The sequence below is a fragment of the Myzus persicae genome, unplaced genomic scaffold (assembly GCF_001856785.1).
Source record: "Myzus persicae strain clone G006 unplaced genomic scaffold, MPER_G0061.0, whole genome shotgun sequence".
NCBI classification, from domain to species: domain Eukaryota; kingdom Metazoa; phylum Arthropoda; class Insecta; order Hemiptera; family Aphididae; genus Myzus; species Myzus persicae.
Genome location: NW_019100947.1, coordinates 119,086 through 137,733, shown reverse-complemented (window position 1 = coordinate 137,733; position 18,648 = coordinate 119,086). Strand labels below are relative to the sequence as shown.

Genomic DNA, 18,648 nt, shown 5'->3' with positions numbered 1-18,648 from the left:
AAATAATTTGTTCATGATACATTGATACAATTAATAAACATTAAAATTTTAAAATTTAATATTATTTGAATTACAAAGTCCATATTTGAAATATTTGCACTAATTATAGCTACAATGATTTAAAATAATAACTACCAAGTTTTTGTTTAAAATTAATTTAGAGAATTCAATGAACAATAAGAATCGAATAAAAACTGAAATATAATTGTATTTTAATTAATTATGTTACATTTAAATAATCAACAATAGAACAAATGTAAATAAAAAATTGTAAATAAGATTAACAAAGAATAGTTATTTCTATTATCTAGTAAATTAGATTACAATTTTGTAAGCTTTTAAATTGATGTTTTATTCGTCAAAGCTTTCCATAACATCCTTTTATTATATCACTTCCTTTTTCACCAATCATTATTGAAGCTGCGTTTGTGTTTACAGATACAACTTTTGGCATAATTGAACTATCTATCACACGCAATCCAATTATCCCTTTCACTCTTAATTTAGTGTCAACAACAGAATCAATTGCATTCTCTGAACCCATATTACAGCCACCAACTATATGATAAAAAGGAGCTGCCAAGTTCTGAATGACACACATCCAATAATCTCGGGTGTCCCAAATATAATCAGCACAATTTGATAGTTTCAACTCTTCTAAAACAAGCCCAGCATCAATCATACTTTTTGTTTTAGATAAGTTTACAACAAATTCAATACCCTTTAATAAGGTTTCTATTTCTTTGTTACAAGATAAATAGTTTAAAAATATTTTTGGATTGTCTAGTGGATCATTTGAGTTCAACATAACTCGACCAGTACTTGATGGTTGTAACATAATGGGTGTCATAACTATTAAGTCACTCAACAAGTTTAATTCGTCATATAAATCTGTTACTTCCTTAGCATATCCAAACATGTTTGTAAATACATTAATTTTATTTGGAAAAGTATTTGTTGAGTTGAAGGGAATCCTAAATTTTAATATTTGTATATCCGGATACTCTAAATCATCATTTGATTTATAGAATGTCATAAGCTTACTAAGGCCAAGTGATGATATATTTTCTGAAAAAAAAGCTAATTCTTTTTTCAAAGAATCATTACTCTCATTTATTATGTCTTCAGTTGGCCTACATTTTCGATCTGTAAATACTAAAACTGGAAGTGACATATGATCCTGTATGCTGAAACCTACTGGTAAATCTTTAATGATGGGAATACCGTGATCATTTAAATGTTCTTTAGGCCCGATTCCGGAAAGCATAAGAAGCTGTGGACTTTTTATAGGTCCAGCACACATTATCACTTCTTTTGTACAAAAAACTGATTTAATTTCTCCTGATGAACATTTGAAGTTCACTCCCACTGCTAAGTCGTTCTTAATTAAAATTTTAGTAACAATTGTATTTTTTGCTACATAGAGGTTTGGACGATTACTTGCTGGCATTAAAAACGCTTTTAGTGTACTACATCGACGACCATTACGAGTGGTTGAATCAAAATCACCATAGCCGATAACTGGTTCTTTTCTGTTTAGATCATTTACCTTAAATAAATTTAGTGACTCTTCTGATTCAGCGATAATCTTATAAGCCTGATCGCATGTTTCTAATGGTGTTACTGTCAATGGTCCTCCTTGTGAATGAATTTCTGAATCATATCTACAAGTATCTACAAAATCTTCTGATTTTTTAAAATAGGGTAAAACATCTTCATAGTCCCATCCATGACAACCATACTTATTTTTCCATTGACTAAAATCTTCTACAGTACCACGTAAGTATATCATTGCATTGATTGAAGACGATCCACCTAACATACAACCTCTAGATATAAGGCACCTTTCTTGTTCCATTCCTTTAAAAAGTAAATGATTTTTTTCTGCAAAAAATAACCAATCACATTTTGTCCTAAGATGTTGGTTCCATAAAAGAGGATTTTCGGTTGTTTCGGGTGGATCACCTCCAGCTTCTAATAATAAAACATTCCATTCGGGTATTTCACTTAAACGTGCAGCAACAGTTGCACCAGCACTTCCACCTCCGACCACTATAAAATCGAATTGTACTTTTGTAGGGCATTCGCATAACATAGGCGCATAATCGGATGGATAAATAAGTGCGTGATATCCATTTAGTACCTAAATAAATTAAATTCCCTTTTAGATTGAAAAATAGTTATGGTCTTTGTTACTATAAACACAAACTAAATTAAATGTGTTTGAATATGTATTTACTCCTTTACATTGTGTAGACTTAATACTGTCGCAAAATGTAATTAAACATATTTTATGTATACATATTATTTTATACATTTATTATACTATATTTCGTCGTATTAATAACAATAATAAATAATCAATAATCATGGTAGTGAGATATTTTATGCTATGCTTTTAAATATGAAATGTAGTCTATACTATCATATTGTTGTAATATTTTTAAAATGTCTTTATCTATATCAGCACATTTTTTTAATTTTTGAGTATTTATTGTTTTGATTATAAAAAAAATCATGGCCAGATTGGACTTTTTTTTAAAAAATAATAAAATCCCAGATTGACTGATGGCATACTCCCATTTAAACATTAAATCGTCTATTCTCAGCTTTTGAGTGGTGATTAATCCTATATTGGGAATTTAAAAATCCATTATAAAGGTTCCAAATATCAGGTGAAAAACTTGCATGGCATCTACCTTTACCATTTCTATCTCTCCTCCCAATATAGTTGTTTCCGAACCATTCAAGTAAATTATGAAACTCTTCATCAAGGTACTCGGCCAACGCGTCAACAGCAGCATAATTTTCTAATTTAACAAACGCTAATGCAACAATTATTTTTACAGAAACTACAGAGTCGGAAATATTGTTATACTGAGAAATAAGATGTAGTTTGCTGATTTTTTTTCTAATTTTTTTTTCGTCAAATGAATTAAACAATAAAAACTAAAAAATTTAATGGCCATAGGGTGAATTTTTCGACCATGGCGCAATGTCCCGACGGGAAACGGATCATTTCGAATTATTACTGTTTATAAAATTTAATCATTTCGTTAATTTTAAATGCTTAATGATTATAACCTAACCTAATTTATCAAGTATTTAAATCTATGGTTTTTGATTATCACTGTTCGTATAAATATTTAATCAATCATTTATCTGAGTTTTTTTAATAAATTTAAAATAGATTCATACATAATAGATTTTAATTAAAACTAGTTTAACTTAATAATATTACATAGGTACATAAATATAATATTCATTTTAATCTATATAAATAAAAATGGATGTCACTTTTTTCCACACTTGTAATCTTCAAAACTACTCTTCTGATTCGCTTGAAATCCAACATAGATATTGAGCAAGAACAGGGGAAGGTCAGTATAAAAATCACAAAATATACCTCGGTATACAGTGTATACAGCCGGGGCGCAGACCGGGTAAAACCCCAGCTAGTCTTTAATAAATATTCAAAGGAAATAATTTTTTTTTTGCCTAACAATATTAAAATTTCATATTTAATTTTCATTGTTTTTCCTTTGAAGTTTCTGAGAAATGTTTAGAAAACATTTTTTTTTTAATTTAATATTTTGGCGTGAGTCTTCCTATGATCTATCCCAAATTATAATAAAATAATAGGTACTAAGGTGATTAATGTTGTGATAATTTAAATATTTTTATAATTTTCCATACTTAAATGCATTATCGTAACTATACTGAGTTTAACACATTTCATCAAAATGTTGTTATTAGGTAAAAAATTCAAGTTTCACCCTGATATTAGTTTAGTTAAATTTAAAATTAAGTTAAAAATAACTGTTTTAGTACAATTATTCACTTTTAAGTTTTTGGTAAGTACAGTTAATAATGATGTAGGTAGCACATCAGGCTTGATGAGAGGGTAAAGATAAATTCTTCCCCCTCCCAACCACTAACAGTTTTTTTTTTTTGAAAAATTTAAATTATATTAATTAATTTTAGACACTGGTTTGTATAATTCAATATTATTATTGAAATATTTTTATGCAAGTGACTACTACGTAACGTAAAAAGTAATACAATTATAGTGAATAAAGTTAGTAGTAAAAATAATAGTTTACTTTTTTAAAATAAACGTTTACGTAATTTTAGACACATACCATGTAAAACACAGTGACTGCAATCATTTGAACATTCATGGTAAGAATTTTCAAAGAAAATTTTGAAATTGAAATCTTATACAGTTGTGAGAGTTGAAAAGTGCTATTATATATAAGTTATATTTTTCAAAAACTTATTTTTAATTTGAAAGAAATATATATTGTCATACACACGTCCTGTAGAATATATCCTAAAATGATTAACGTTGGAATTGTGGCTTTAACACAGTTTGAACTATTACTTAATAACTATTACTGGTTTAACTTATTATATATCTATATATAGTATGTAAGTTTCCAATATTCAATCATTATTTATTACTGATAGATATTTCACATGTTGACATGTGTTTAATAGTAGTTGTCAAATAAGATTTTATGTTTGTATTTGTTTATTTTACAGAAAAAAAGTTTGGTTTATTCCATGCATGATTTTTCAGTTAATTTTTTTTCGTGACTGTAAACACAAAAGGGGACGTAGGTAATCGCTCTGCTGTACAATAGGAGTCAAGTGTGCATCATCATCATTGAATAGGATACTGTATAATTGTGTTATATTTGAATTCAATGATAAATCATTGCATAAGAAAAACGATTCTAAGAGGAGACGGTTTAACGTCAGCCTATTATCATACAAATAATATATTGCCGTTATTAATTATTATTTATTTTACTATCTATACAGTAAAAAACAATAAAATGTAAACAAGCAATACCAAAAACATTAATTTTTACTTTTATATTTTATATAGTCATAGAGTTAGGGTATTATTCAAAAACAATATTACGTCATACCAAACAGTATAGAAGAATGTACATCGTACTCAAAATATGTGAACAGCAATTTTATCATTAAATAAAGAGTTACATGTAGATGTATACCTTCAAGTCGGTCATCAATAGCTTTAAACTTATTTTCATCAGACTTACCTGTAGACATTTTGTGGGAACGCTAAACAGTTTACCACGAAAATATAAAATGTGTGTTTGGCACTCGTAAAGGCATAATTACCTTACGAGTTACCACTTTACGAGTAGGTATGAACTGATAGTTGGATTAAGCTACATGAAGACTGTATGTAGAAAAGTAGAACAATTTTAGATGCCAAACACTAGATGAACACGTCTCATTTGTAACCAAAAATCGATGGTTTATTAATTGTTGGCCTATGTTTTTGAAAATGTTCTAGATATACCTACTTGTTTAACTGCCTTGGACCCGGCTTGGCCCCTCTTGAATTCTATTACATAAATTACCGGGTTTAACTTTGGTTATATGGTGGAATATTTGCCAATGAAACTAGTATTACTCGTGAACCATGGACATGATAATATACCACATATTATTGTCTATGGATTGGAAAAAAATATTTCAAAACTTTTTTTTCACAAAAAATGTAGGATTATTATTTTATAGATTTATGTATATGGTAGATTATGAAGGGTGCGTGTGCGGTATGCGAAGTCGAGTAATATGAAAATATTTCAGGTTACGACCCTGTAAAACCCAAATATCATAGTTGTCAGTATAATATATATGTATATATATATTATATATACATATATTTGTATACCTATTCTTAAGACAGTGTGAATATTTTTATTATTTTATTAATTTTATTTTCAGGTAATATTTTTTATAGATGTACAATGTCCTAGTGCATAACATAATAACATAATTATGTAGTATTGAAGTAGAGAGAACCAACAGTTGAGGGGTTACATGATTTGGACCAGTTATCCTCCATCGGAATATCGGATGGATATATTAATATATCGTATCTACAAAAACATGACAAAGATAATGATGAATGATCTACCTTTTCTAGTTTCTAATTCCATCAGGTTTTAAGGTTAAAAAATTAATTTAAACTTTAGAACCAAAAAAAAATTATATCATACATAACTGTGACTTACAGCTATCGTATGAAAAGTAAAAAGTAATAAAGTATAAAAATTATAAAAATATATTTTATACATTTAAACTTAATATTATATTCTAAGTGAAGCGATGATTGAATTCAATTTTTCAATGGTGTGTATGGGTTTTTTTTATTTATGTATACGCCATAAATTGTTGAAATAATGCTTTGATTTCCAATTTATAGGGTGGTTATCAGATAATAAATTTGATGTAGTTGATACTTTTGAGAAGTCAATACTAAAAATTTTCAATGTCATCTTTTCAGAAGCGTCTGTGAAAACAAAAATAAAATCAAGGAAAAAGTGGAACCCATGTACATATTACATTATTTAGCTTAAGTTAGGACATAATATTATATAATATCATATGCTTGTAAATGTTGATTCACGATGACACAGAAAAAAAAACATGTGCACATCACGCGAATACAACATTTATATATATAATATGTACTTAAGTATTTAACTGATTGTTCAATATAAATGTAATTTGTATAGAATACAGATAGAAAAAAATATTTTTATTTGTTAATTTGTATGACTCCTATCTAAACAAAAAAATGTATAATATCATATTGCCATCATCACATCGGTTCTACAGTGTCGTATTAACACGTTGATGCACACATTAAGCTAAAGCATACTTTATTTTATGTTTTAGTCAATCGACAGCTGTCAGCTGTAGCATTAATCCTTACTAATATTTACAAATGCCAAGCCAAGCATTAAAATCATACATTTTGTGATGTATTCAGTGCATTATATATCGTAATTTTGTATAATTGAAATGGTTTGATTTTATTTTTCTATACAGACACTAATACACTATGTATTACATAGCCACCACGCCATGTAAAAAGAAATTGTCTAAATATCCGAAATTTAATAAATAGGCGACTCCAATTCATAATTTATTTTTTTTGGGGGGGGGGGCGACTGACGTCACTTTTAGACACATCAGAAGTTGAGACATTTCGCAAATTATGTTGTACTTACCCAGGTTAAAAATGTATAACATTTTTAATTTTAACACCTAAATACATATTACTCGTGAATTTTCATAAATGAAAGTTTAAAATAAGTTTGGCATAAAGCCGTGCAATTTGAACGTCGTTGGATATTTAAACGTATAATAACTATTTTTCCTTTGATAATTTTGGTCATTTTGTGATTATTCAAAAAATATCAATTGCTGAAATTTGAAACAATTACTAATAGATACTTGTATAATAATTTTCCAAACACAATGACATTTTTAAAAGATGTAGCTTAAATATTAAATATTTATACGGCATACGCACATACATATTTTATATTACCTATACTATTAATAGTGTAATACAGGAACCTATTACATCCATGTTTGGAAAAATTTTAAACAGTTAAACTGATTAGCGAAATTGCTTAATATTGCTAAATAAGATTGCAAATATAGAGAATTCCAATAACATAAATTTAACTTATAAAATACCTATTATGAAGCTGAAATAAAAAAACCAATTAAATTATTTGATTAAACTATTTTTCTAAATTCATTAATTTTATAATGCGGCATATTCTTAGTATACTAAAATTATGGACCTAACCCTTGTTTTCAAATACTCCGTTCTTTTTTCTTTTTTCATTTCAAAATATAATTTTATTGCGAAAAAATTATTTCTTAAAATCGGTCCAAACTTGCATACACTGAAACTTGTCACCGAAAAAGTTACAACGGATATATATAAATGAAGGAGATTCGTAGACCTAATGACTTATATTTATATACTATTTGCTTCTTATATAAAATAGGTAATTATCGGCTATTATTAAATTTTACATTTAATCGTAATTGTAATGTATTATCATTGATTTTAAAATCTACCTATATTTAGTAATATATAGTATATTTTAAAATCAATGGTATTCTGTAATGTATCGTACTTGTAATAGCACCTAATATGCTGAAACATTTAAAAAATAATAAACGAAAAAAAAATTTTACATTTATCTGAAACAAAGAAATTTGCTCAATGATTGCTGCTGGTATTTAGCTAGTGGTGTTGTGAGGTCTTATGATTTTAAATAATAGTAGGTATGCTATGTAGTGTGTTGTAATATATTCGATTTATATTTTTATTATGAATAAATTGCATACTTTATTTTAAATCTGAGACCATAAGTCGATTCCGCGCACTGGTCATAAAATATTTTAAATGATTTATTTATACTTATTTTTTTTTATTTAATAAGAAAATATACAACTATACAATTAAGCTCAACAAGTAATAATGATGAAGAGGATTACATAACATGAAAATGGCACGATGTAGGAGGGCTCCCAATGGACCTACCTACTTGGGCATTTAATATTTATTAATGGAGGAGGTATCTAACCCATTTTCGTTTGTCTTCGTGGGGGGTTGTCAGGGATGTGTTGAGAAGCAAGATAACTAATGTTAGGGTTACTATGGGAGCTAAATTTTTTGTGGAGTTTTTGGTAAGCAGTTTTAGTGACTTGGTTTACGTAATTTATTCTCAGGTCTGAGTATAGGGTTTTGTTACTTACATATAGCAGGGGCATTTTGAAATAGTGCGAAGGCAGATGGATTGGAATGATTGTATTTTTTGTATGTTACTTGGGGCAGCATTACTCCAAATTTGAATACCATAATTCCACAAAGGAAAGATCAACATTTTGTAGATAAGGAATTTGAGTTTAAAGTTTAAATTTGATAGTAAGAGAGGACGTAGTAAATGTAATCTAGAGTTTAGTTTCTTTCTTTTGTCAAATATGTGGTCTTTCCAAGTTAATCGTTTGTCGAAAATGAGCCCTAAGTATTTAACTTGGTTGGTTTGAGGTAATAATTGGTTACAAAGTTTGACTGGTGGACAATTGTTTAGGCGAAGGGAGAAAGTAATGTGGCTAGATTTCTTTGTATTAATCTTTATTTTCCATAGTGTGAACCAATTTTCGAGTTAATTGCAGAGGTGGTGTTGGAGTTAGAAGCTTGTTATTGTGGGATTAGAATCGGAGGCTAAGATACAAGTGTCGTCGGCAAAAGTATTGAGAATGGTGAAAGAGGATGTAGGTATATCTGCAGTGTAGATTAGATATAAAAGAGGAGAAAGGTCACTTGCCTTGGGGTACACCAGCGTTAATCATATATTGGTTTGAAATTGAGTTGTTTAGATTTACTTGGAAAGAACGATGAGTGAGATAAGATTTGAGTATTAAATAATATGGGGTTGGAAAGTTTGTTTATAGTTTATGGAGTAGTCCGTTGTGCCATACTTTGTCAAATGCTTGAGCGACATCGAGGAAGACACCCGAGCAGTATTTTTTTTGTTCAAGAGAAGATGAGATGGCATCAGTGAGACGATGTAGAGGGTGAATAGTAGAATGGTTAGCTCGGAAGCCATACTGTGAGTTAGGAATGATTTTATTTATTTCGGAAATATATTGAAGGTGTTTTAATAGAAGTTTTTCAAATAATTTTCCCAGGGATGGGAGGAAGCTGATACCTATAGTATAATTTACAGCAATATGTAGGATGTCTTTACGGAAAAACACAATACTCTTTACATTATCCATAATATATATTACCGAATAATCATTGCTTAAATATATTTAAACCATGTATAGAACAATTATGTATTACTCGGCTACCACTCACTTCCATGCGACCATGAGTTCGAGAAATCGAGTAAACAAAAAGCAGCTATGTTGTAGTGGTTACTTGTTATGCTTTCCATGTGATTGCTTGTGTATTATAGTTGGAGTATATTCTGTGTATATTATAATATCTATGGCGCGAATTTTGAATAAAACAGTGTTGCAAACTTAATTTGACCAAAAACAGTTTTAGTTAATATCGTTATCACACCGGTCGCTGGTGCGGCGCGGTCTGAATCGGCCGCGGAAAATTTCCCGCCAATTTTGTGTTTACCACAAAGCAATTGGATCCGCGGCTGCTGTGCCACTTCGAATTTCCACTCTACCACAGCCAATTACCGTGAGTGTTTTATCCGTTATCTGACTCTGGTTAGTGGTTATCCGACTTCCGAGTTCCGACACAGCACTACTGCAATCAACGAGTGGCAACTCGTTTGCCTCCTATTTTGTTTTGCCATTCACAAGTCACTACAAAATAAGACAGTAACACTGTAACTATCAATCTTTTGCAAATCTAACGGTCAATTGTATTACAAATTTTATAATTCATCCTAACACACGCGATCATGGCTAAAGCTGGCTTCAGGGACTACGAAGCCGATAAAGGTAAAAAAATATCTATTCGTTTTTCTATTTTTTAGGATAATTTTTTCTTACCTACTCCTGCTTCCAATATACCTAAAATAACCTGTCTTATTTACAGCGAAACTCACAGAATTTCTGCAAAACTACCAGGCGTTGGACACAGATAACCAGAAGCATGCAAAGTATGCCGTACAGTTAGCCAAACTCGCACATCGCGAACAGGTAAGTGAACAACTGAGAAGCGTCCCAACATTTTGTGTAATCTTAATGTTCATGTTTATTTTACAGGTATCTCTGTTCATAGAGCTTGATGATTTAGACCATTTCGACAACTTGTTGGCCGACGCTGTGTCTGCTAATTGTCGTCGGTATTCTTCCATGATTGCTGATATTGTGCAAGATCTATTGCCAAATTACAAAGATCATGAAGTAAGTAATTAAACTACTGAATTATGCATTATTTCCTAAGGAATCTGTTACTCATCTATTTCTTCTGATTCAAGCCGGAAAACAAAGATGCTTTGGATGTTTATATTGAACACAGAATATTGGCTCAGCAAAGACAAAGAATGAGACAAGCTGATGAGAATATTGCTCCTACAAATAGATATCCTCCAGAATTAATGCGGAGATTGTAAGAAAATGATGTTACTATTATCGAAAGTATTATTTTATCTTTTTGTTTTGTTATGTTATAGTGAAATATACTTTAAAGATCTAAGCACTAAGAAAGAATTACCTATACGTGATGTGAAAGCTGATAGCATTGGTAGACTAATATCGGTGCGTGGAATTGTTATGAGAAGTACAGAAGTAAAACCTATGGTTGTAGTTGCTACTTACTCTTGTGATCTTTGTGGTGGGGAAACATATCAACCGGTATGTATTTACATTTTCGCTAGATTTACTACAAAAGATATTTATTTTATCACGTTTAATAGGTTAATTCACTGACTTTCAAACCTTTAGAATTCTGTCCAAGTTCAGAATGTTCAACAAATAAACCAGGTAGTCGTTTGTACTTACAAACTAGAGGATCTAAATTCATTAAATTTCAAGAACTCAAAATTCAAGAACTAGTAAATTATTGTTTATTGAAATTTAGATGTAATATTATATATTAAATGAGTTAAATATATCTTGTGGTTTTATTTAGAGTGATCAAGTTCCAGTAGGCAATATTCCACGTTCACTAACTGTGTTATGTAGAGGTGAAGCTACACGGCAAGCAGTACCAGGGGACCATATATCAGTAACCGGTATATTTTTACCTATGATTCGATCTGGATTCCGACAAATTCAGCAAGGTTTATTATCTGATACTTTTCTTGAAGCCCATGTAAGTAACCTTGATTATAAATCTTAACAATATTAATAAAATAATCTTAATCTTGTAAAGTGTATTATAATTTTTAATCTCTAAGAGTAATATTTAAAAAAAATAAATTGTGATCTCAAAATTCAAAATTTTTATTTTTTAAATAAGCAATTTATAAATTATTGTCAGTTATCAACATTTCTTAGTTAATACTATTACCTATTAATTATTATAAACTCTACTTTTTAGTTTAAATCAATTGACAAATTTATTTTATTGAAATGTTTACTGCATAGTAGGGTTTTTATAAAATTGCATAACTGTTTATCTGTATGTGGTTATACCTTAAATTATTAGCATACTGTTTATTTGTTTTTATTATTATAAAGAGTAAATTAAGAACAATTCTTAAAACTATTATTGAACAATCGGTAGTAAAAACAATATAATAAAATTACAATAAAATGTAATGTTTATTTACAACCATATACCAACCTTTTATTACTTCAACTTTGCCATTAGATTTTTTAAATATTAAATGCCTAGTATTATAAATAAAAATATATTTATGTTTATAATGAAATTGAACATTATTATTGAATGTTATAATTATGTAATAACTAGGTATTAATTAAATCAACTGTTATAATTATGAATTTTAGCATGTTGAATGTTTAAATAAACTAAATGAAGAAAAACTTGGAGAAGGCGAACTATCTGAAGAAGAAGTTTTGGAGTTGGCCGGTGATGACTTTTATACAAAATTAGCTGCAAGTTTGGCACCAGAAATATATGGTCACGAAGACGTCAAAAAAGCGTTGTTATTACTTTTAGTTGGTGGTGTAGACAGAGCACCTGATGGAATGAAAATTAGAGGTAAAAATTAGTTGTGTTCATTTAACATATATATTCCTTTTACTAAAGTGAATCAATTGAATAATTAATTACCTATAAGTAGTCTTTAGTGCAAAAAATACTTGGTAGTCTTTCCCCCCTCTCTATCCTGATTGTCTTACCGTGCCCTTCCGGACCCACTCCACTGAGAGTGATGTCCAAACATGTGAAAATTCTCTTGTTAGAGAAGGGAGTAGCAGTGTGCTAAATATACTCTTCTCTTCCCAAGTGAAAAGTCATTGATTGAGACCAATATGCTTCGTGTCAATGAATTATTCCAAAAAAAAAAAAAAATTCAGCCAAAACTAACCTTATATTAATCTTATTAAGTTTTTAATTTTTTTTTTTTGAAGGGAGGCTGCAAAAATTTTTTGAGCAACCCGTATTGGGCTAAAATATTTTAAATCAAATAAATAAAAATAATTCATAAAGTGTATATATAATGACAATCTATTAATTAAAAAAAAAATGCATTATTATTATATTATATTGTTAATTAATTGTTATTCTTATTAGGAAGCATCAATATTTGTTTAATGGGAGACCCTGGTGTAGCAAAATCTCAATTGCTTTCCTATATTGAACGTCTTGCTCGTCGTAGCCAGTACACTACTGGTCGAGGTTCTTCTGGTGTAGGTCTCACTGCCGCTGTGATGAAGGATCCTTTAACCAACGAAATGGTTTTAGAAGGTGGTGCTCTTGTATTAGCTGACCAAGGTGTATGTTGCATTGATGAGTTTGATAAAATGGCAGAGTCTGATAGAACTGCTATTCATGAAGTGATGGAACAACAAACCATCTCAATTGCAAAAGTATATTTTTAAATAGTTTCAAAAAATCAATTGGTTTATTAATATCATTAATTTTATTTTATACAGGCTGGAATAATGACACGTTTGAATGCTCGTGTCAGTATATTGGCTGCAGCCAATCCTGCTTATGGAAGATATGATCCTAAACGTTCGATTGAAGCCAATATCCAACTTCCAGCAGCTTTGCTTTCTCGTTTTGATTTATTATGGTTAATTCAAGACAAACCCAATCGTGAAAATGATCTTAAGTAATATTGTTTAAATCTATAAAATTAAAATAAATTAGTAAATTACATTAATAATTTGTGCTTTAATTAGGTTGGCTAAACATATAACATATGTTCATAAGCATAGTTGTCAACCACCAACTGAAGTACAAGCATTAGATATGAGCTTAATGCGTCGCTATATTGATTTGTGTAAGAAGAAGACTCCTACTGTTCCTGTAGAGCTTACAGAATTTCTTGTCAATTCATACGTCGACTTGCGTAAGGATTCACGTAACAACGGCGATACAACATTTACCTCAGCTAGAAATCTTTTGGCTATACTTAGAATATCTACAGCATTGGCTAAGCTTAGATTATCAGATTTGGTGGAACGTGAGGATGTAGTTGAAGCTATGAGACTTTTAGAAATGTCTAAGATGTCTTTAATCCAAACTGATGAAAAAACTGGAAGGTATATTATATAAACAATTTATCCTGCAGTTTTGATTAAATAACAAATTTTTTTTTTAGACCTCAAAGTGTTGTGGACCGTATATTCAATGTAATAAGAGAATTAGCTGGAGGACGAACGGTTGTCAAAATGTCTGACATTAGAGAATATTGTACTAGTAAAGGATTCAATACATCACAAGTTGATGATTGCATTGAAGAATATGAAATGCTTAATGTGTGGCAGGTGAATCAAGCTAAAACTACAATTACTTTTATTTAAGTATTTTTTTTAACTTATTTAAATTAAAATTTTTCATCTCATTTTACGTAACCGTGTAATACAATAATTAAATGACCATAATCAATCAATATGAAAGTTATGTTATGATTTATATTTAATTTTTTCGTTTTAAAAACCAAGTACAACCTCTTAGTTTATGTAATAACTTTAATTTTTATTTTGTATTTTTAATAAATTTGTATAACTAATTAAGTAATAAATAATATACAAGACTTGGTTTTAACATAAATAGTTATGACTTTAACACATTTGATAATTTTACACCAAGAGGACTTAATTGTAGAATAGTCATAGTCAAGGAATTTATGCATACTTAAAATAAATTATATTTTTAATAAATTACTTAATCAGATTGTTGCTGTATAAAATAGGTTGGATCTTTAAAGATCTGCATTCCTTGTAATATGCATACATACATAATATTAAAGATTACTAGATATGGTTACATATTATGTAAATTAATATTATAAATATTCGGATGCTTAAGATATTGTAATTGTGCAGTGGAAATACATTCTCCCTAAAAAGTGGTGATCCTTAAGTCATTGTGTTGCGATGTACTGCTGGGATTAAATGATTAAAATTATTAGTTTTTAACTAATAGTACAATAATCGCAAAGCCCTCCCCTGATATTCAATCCGTCACTATTATTTTCATATAACAATAAATTATAAGTAATTGGGTATTCTATAACACAATGGTTAAGTCAGTATTTTCATGGTATTCAAAGTTAGTGTCATATTCACACATCTGCAATGTTGCTAATTCACTAGTTATTAATAGATATGGAGTTTATTATTATATTAGCTATTAATATTTTTATTGAAACAACATAACCTGAAACACGCAAGACAAATTGTTACCTTATTTTTTTAACAGTTTAATCTAATTTAGGTAGTCAAAAACAATTGAATGCCAGAAAAAATTACCAAAATTACTCCTACTCGAATAGAACATAAATAATATTATATTGTAATTATATTAGTTAGTTCATTTATTTTTATTTAACAATTTGGGTTAATTCATACAAAAATTATTTTTAATACTTGTCGGCAAGTAATCACAAATTATGTAGGTACTCTAAAGACGTGTTTTGTCTACTCTTAAAATAGATAACAAAATGGCCCTCGTCATCCTATTATAACTTATTTATCTATCAAGAGAGCGCTAGATATGTATAATGGAACTGGGATACTGGGTAAATGTATTGCTTATGATTTATGAATTATGATATTTATTTATAGAATATCAAGCTGACCGTAACTGTGTTGTAACTTGTAATCTTATATTCAGTTTTCAAAATTGAATTCCCCAGAATATCAAGGCAGTTGAAGCTTTTTAACAATTTTGAACTCTTCTATATGGCAGTTTTCTAGGATGAATTAAATGGTTGGAATCTCTTTTCCAAATCATTTTTTTACTGAACCTATTTCTAAGATTTTCAACAATCAAAAACATAATTTATACATATTTTAGAAACCTATATTAATCTATACATACTAAAAAATAAAAATGATGTGCATCTACAATATACTATGAAATGGTCATAAAAATGCTCTACGTATTATGAGGAATATATTGTGAATAATGAATACCTAATTTCATTGATAGCAATTAATCGCTTAGTCACAGTCAGAATCGCTGTCATTTATCCTAATTTATTTAGGTACTTCAATCATTTTTAAATGTGGTTTAACACTTTATTAACTGAAGCAAAATTTAATGTTTATTGTTTAATATACTTACTAAAAGAATAAAATATATATATTTTTTAAGATTAAGGAAAAATGTTCTGTAGCCTACAATTATATATTCATATATATAAACGGTTATTCTTATATCAGCGAACACTTATTATTTCAATAAGAATAAATGTTTGTAAAAATACATTTTTTACACAGAGTCTAATTTTTCAAGTTTTTACTTTTTTGATTTACAACATACAATTTCAATTTCATCCTTGAAAGTAGAATAATTTTCTGAGTATTTCGATACATAAAAATTGAATAGGGAGTTTGGGTAGTTTTATTAGTTTATGAGATAAGTATTTGAAGTTTAGATGAGCGGAGTAGTGGACCAACATTTTGAGGTATACCACTCCACTCCGTTCATCTAAAATTTAAATTATTATGTCTCGTAAACTACTGGTACTAAATTCATTTTTTAAGTATCGAAATACTTAGAAAATAATTCTACTTTGGAATATGAAATCAAAACTATGTTGTAATTCAAAAAATTAAAAAAAAATCTATGTACAGAATGTCCTGCAAGGATTTACCCCATCGCAATATCTTCTGAGATAAGAAATATATTATAAATCTTTTTTTTTTCATTACTCACAGAGAACCACATTTATTTTATTTTTTAATCTAATTCAACTTTTTGAAAAAAAAAGAGTATATTTTCATTTTTTATTTTTCCGGAAATTTCAACATTTTATTTACATTAATTTCATGATTTTTAATAATTTTTTTAGTTTGTAGGTAAAATGGCAAAATCTGGTTTTTGTCCGGACAGGGAGTCCTTCTCTACAGCTAATGGGTATACCCTCATGTATATATTTTTTTTAATGCTGTCTTTAACTAGGCTAAACTATGCAAAATGTTATTTTTCAAAAATACTTTTACTTTTTGAAATAATGAGTGTTAAATGATAAAAGAATTACTCAGTGTACTGAATACCTTATGTAGGAATTTAAAAACACTTAAATAAGTGTATTTCAAATTTTAATCACGTTATCTATTTTATTATTAATATACCTACTTGTATTCTTATTGTTATTTAAAAACATATATTATAAGTTAACTAAGTATTAATAATTTTGTCAATAAATGTGGTAAATGAATGGTAATAGAAATAATAACAATATACAAGTACTTAAATTGCAATCTTTTCAAATATTACACACCAGTTACCCTGATCATAATAATAATCAATCACTTTACAGTTATAAATTTGTTCACATAATAATTTCAATTCAGATTCTTCAAATACATGATAATATCTTAGATGTGTTTTAGATTCACTTTCTTGTTCTTTCTTTTGATTCAACTTCCATGGAACTAGCAAGTCATTATGTACAAAATTGGAACGGTTTGTATGTATTGGTAGATTAACGTCAATTGATTCCACACAAAATTCTTTAGTTAGTTCAGGTGTTGACTCCGCCTTATTAGTTTTACTCTGTTTTAAATAAGTAGAAAGGTTTTGATTTCTGCACTGTTCTTTAGCCCACACATATATAAGTGCTTGGCCTCCAACTGCTAGTACTCGGTTAATTTCCTTTAAAGCTTTTAAACGTCGATCACTTGTGGCCAAATGATGAAGAACTGCTATACTAATACACAGATCCACACAATTTGATCGTATTGGTAATTGAAGACAATCACAATTAAATACTTGATGGTTACGATTTTTACATATTTGAGCTAATTGAGTACTTCGATCACAACCTAACTAAAAATAATTATACTTGAGGTAAATAATAGAATAATTTAAAAATATTATTATGCATACAATATACCTGGAAAATATCAGAAGTATTAGTAAAATATTTAGCATTTCCGCAACCAACATCTAAAACAATTGCACCGGGTTTAGATTTGTTTAAAAACTTAACGACATTTGGCCAAGGTTTCTGTCGTGTTTCACTAAAATGTGATGCTATGTTTTCATAAACCTATAAAAACAAAAAGATCAAAAATTAATTTACCTCCAAGCAGTAGGTATAGCTCCCATGGGTAAATATTTCTTTTTTGTCCAATTTTATAATTTGGGACTCAATATCAGCAAAAAATCCCTATCAATAATTTAACACTTATGCCGAACTGCATGAAAAATCTAAACATTTAACAAATTAAAAGAGAGCTATTGTTCCCTTAAACGTAATTCAGTTATATTTAACTTAATTTATTTTATTTTATTTTATTGAACGGTTATATTAATATTTTTTTCATCAAACACCCCGGTAATTTTAAATTAAAATTGATGTTTAAATTAAATTATCATTAATAATTAATTGTACTTTAAATAAAATAATTAATATTAAATATTGAATATATGTATTAAAATGTACACACATCATGAACATGTTGAAATTCAAGTTCTGAAGCATTTTTTTCATTCAAAGACATAATAGCATTGGTAATCAGCAAGCGTAGTACTTTAAATCACTATAATGGTATGGAAAGTTTCTGTATAATAGAATAATTTAAAAATGTGTTGCTTGAATCACTAATTTACAGTAAATTAATCAAACACAAAATATTTATAGGTAAAGCAATTAAAAATAAAAAAAATTAAAAAAAAAAAAATTTAACTTTTTGAAAAGGAACTGTTGCAGAACAACCACAGAA

General features: G+C 28.5%; 3 protein-coding genes across 3 annotated transcripts; 1 reads left to right on the top strand and 2 right to left on the bottom strand.

The window, feature by feature from the left end:
* Positions 1–338: 338 nt before the first annotated feature.
* Positions 339–4,390, bottom strand: LOC111026977 (glucose dehydrogenase [FAD, quinone]-like). Its single transcript, XM_022305171.1, has 2 exons — positions 4,143–4,390; positions 339–2,143 (listed from the first exon to the last, which is right to left on the bottom strand). Exons 1-2 carry the CDS (start codon positions 4,179–4,181, stop codon positions 359–361), a joined length of 1,824 nt encoding a protein of 607 aa, XP_022160863.1. The 5' UTR covers positions 4,182–4,390; the 3' UTR covers positions 339–358.
* Positions 4,391–10,010: 5,620 nt separating this feature from the next.
* Positions 10,011–14,819, top strand: LOC111026985 (DNA replication licensing factor Mcm7). The gene is made up of 12 exons (XM_022305180.1): positions 10,011–10,326; positions 10,424–10,527; positions 10,594–10,734; positions 10,809–10,939; positions 11,004–11,184; positions 11,247–11,384; positions 11,462–11,644; positions 12,286–12,499; positions 13,034–13,329; positions 13,396–13,577; positions 13,648–14,010; positions 14,070–14,819. The coding sequence occupies exons 1-12, from the start codon at positions 10,287–10,289 to the stop codon at positions 14,269–14,271; spliced, it is 2,175 nt and encodes a 724-aa protein (XP_022160872.1). The 5' UTR covers positions 10,011–10,286; the 3' UTR covers positions 14,272–14,819.
* A 2,342-nt stretch (positions 14,820–17,161) lies between these two features.
* LOC111026986 (alkylated DNA repair protein alkB homolog 8-like) lies at positions 17,162–18,648 on the bottom strand. The gene is made up of 3 exons (XM_022305181.1): positions 18,373–18,648; positions 17,817–17,972; positions 17,162–17,749 (listed from the first exon to the last, which is right to left on the bottom strand). The coding sequence occupies exons 1-3, from the start codon at positions 18,424–18,426 to the stop codon at positions 17,171–17,173; spliced, it is 789 nt and encodes a 262-aa protein (XP_022160873.1). The 5' UTR covers positions 18,427–18,648; the 3' UTR covers positions 17,162–17,170.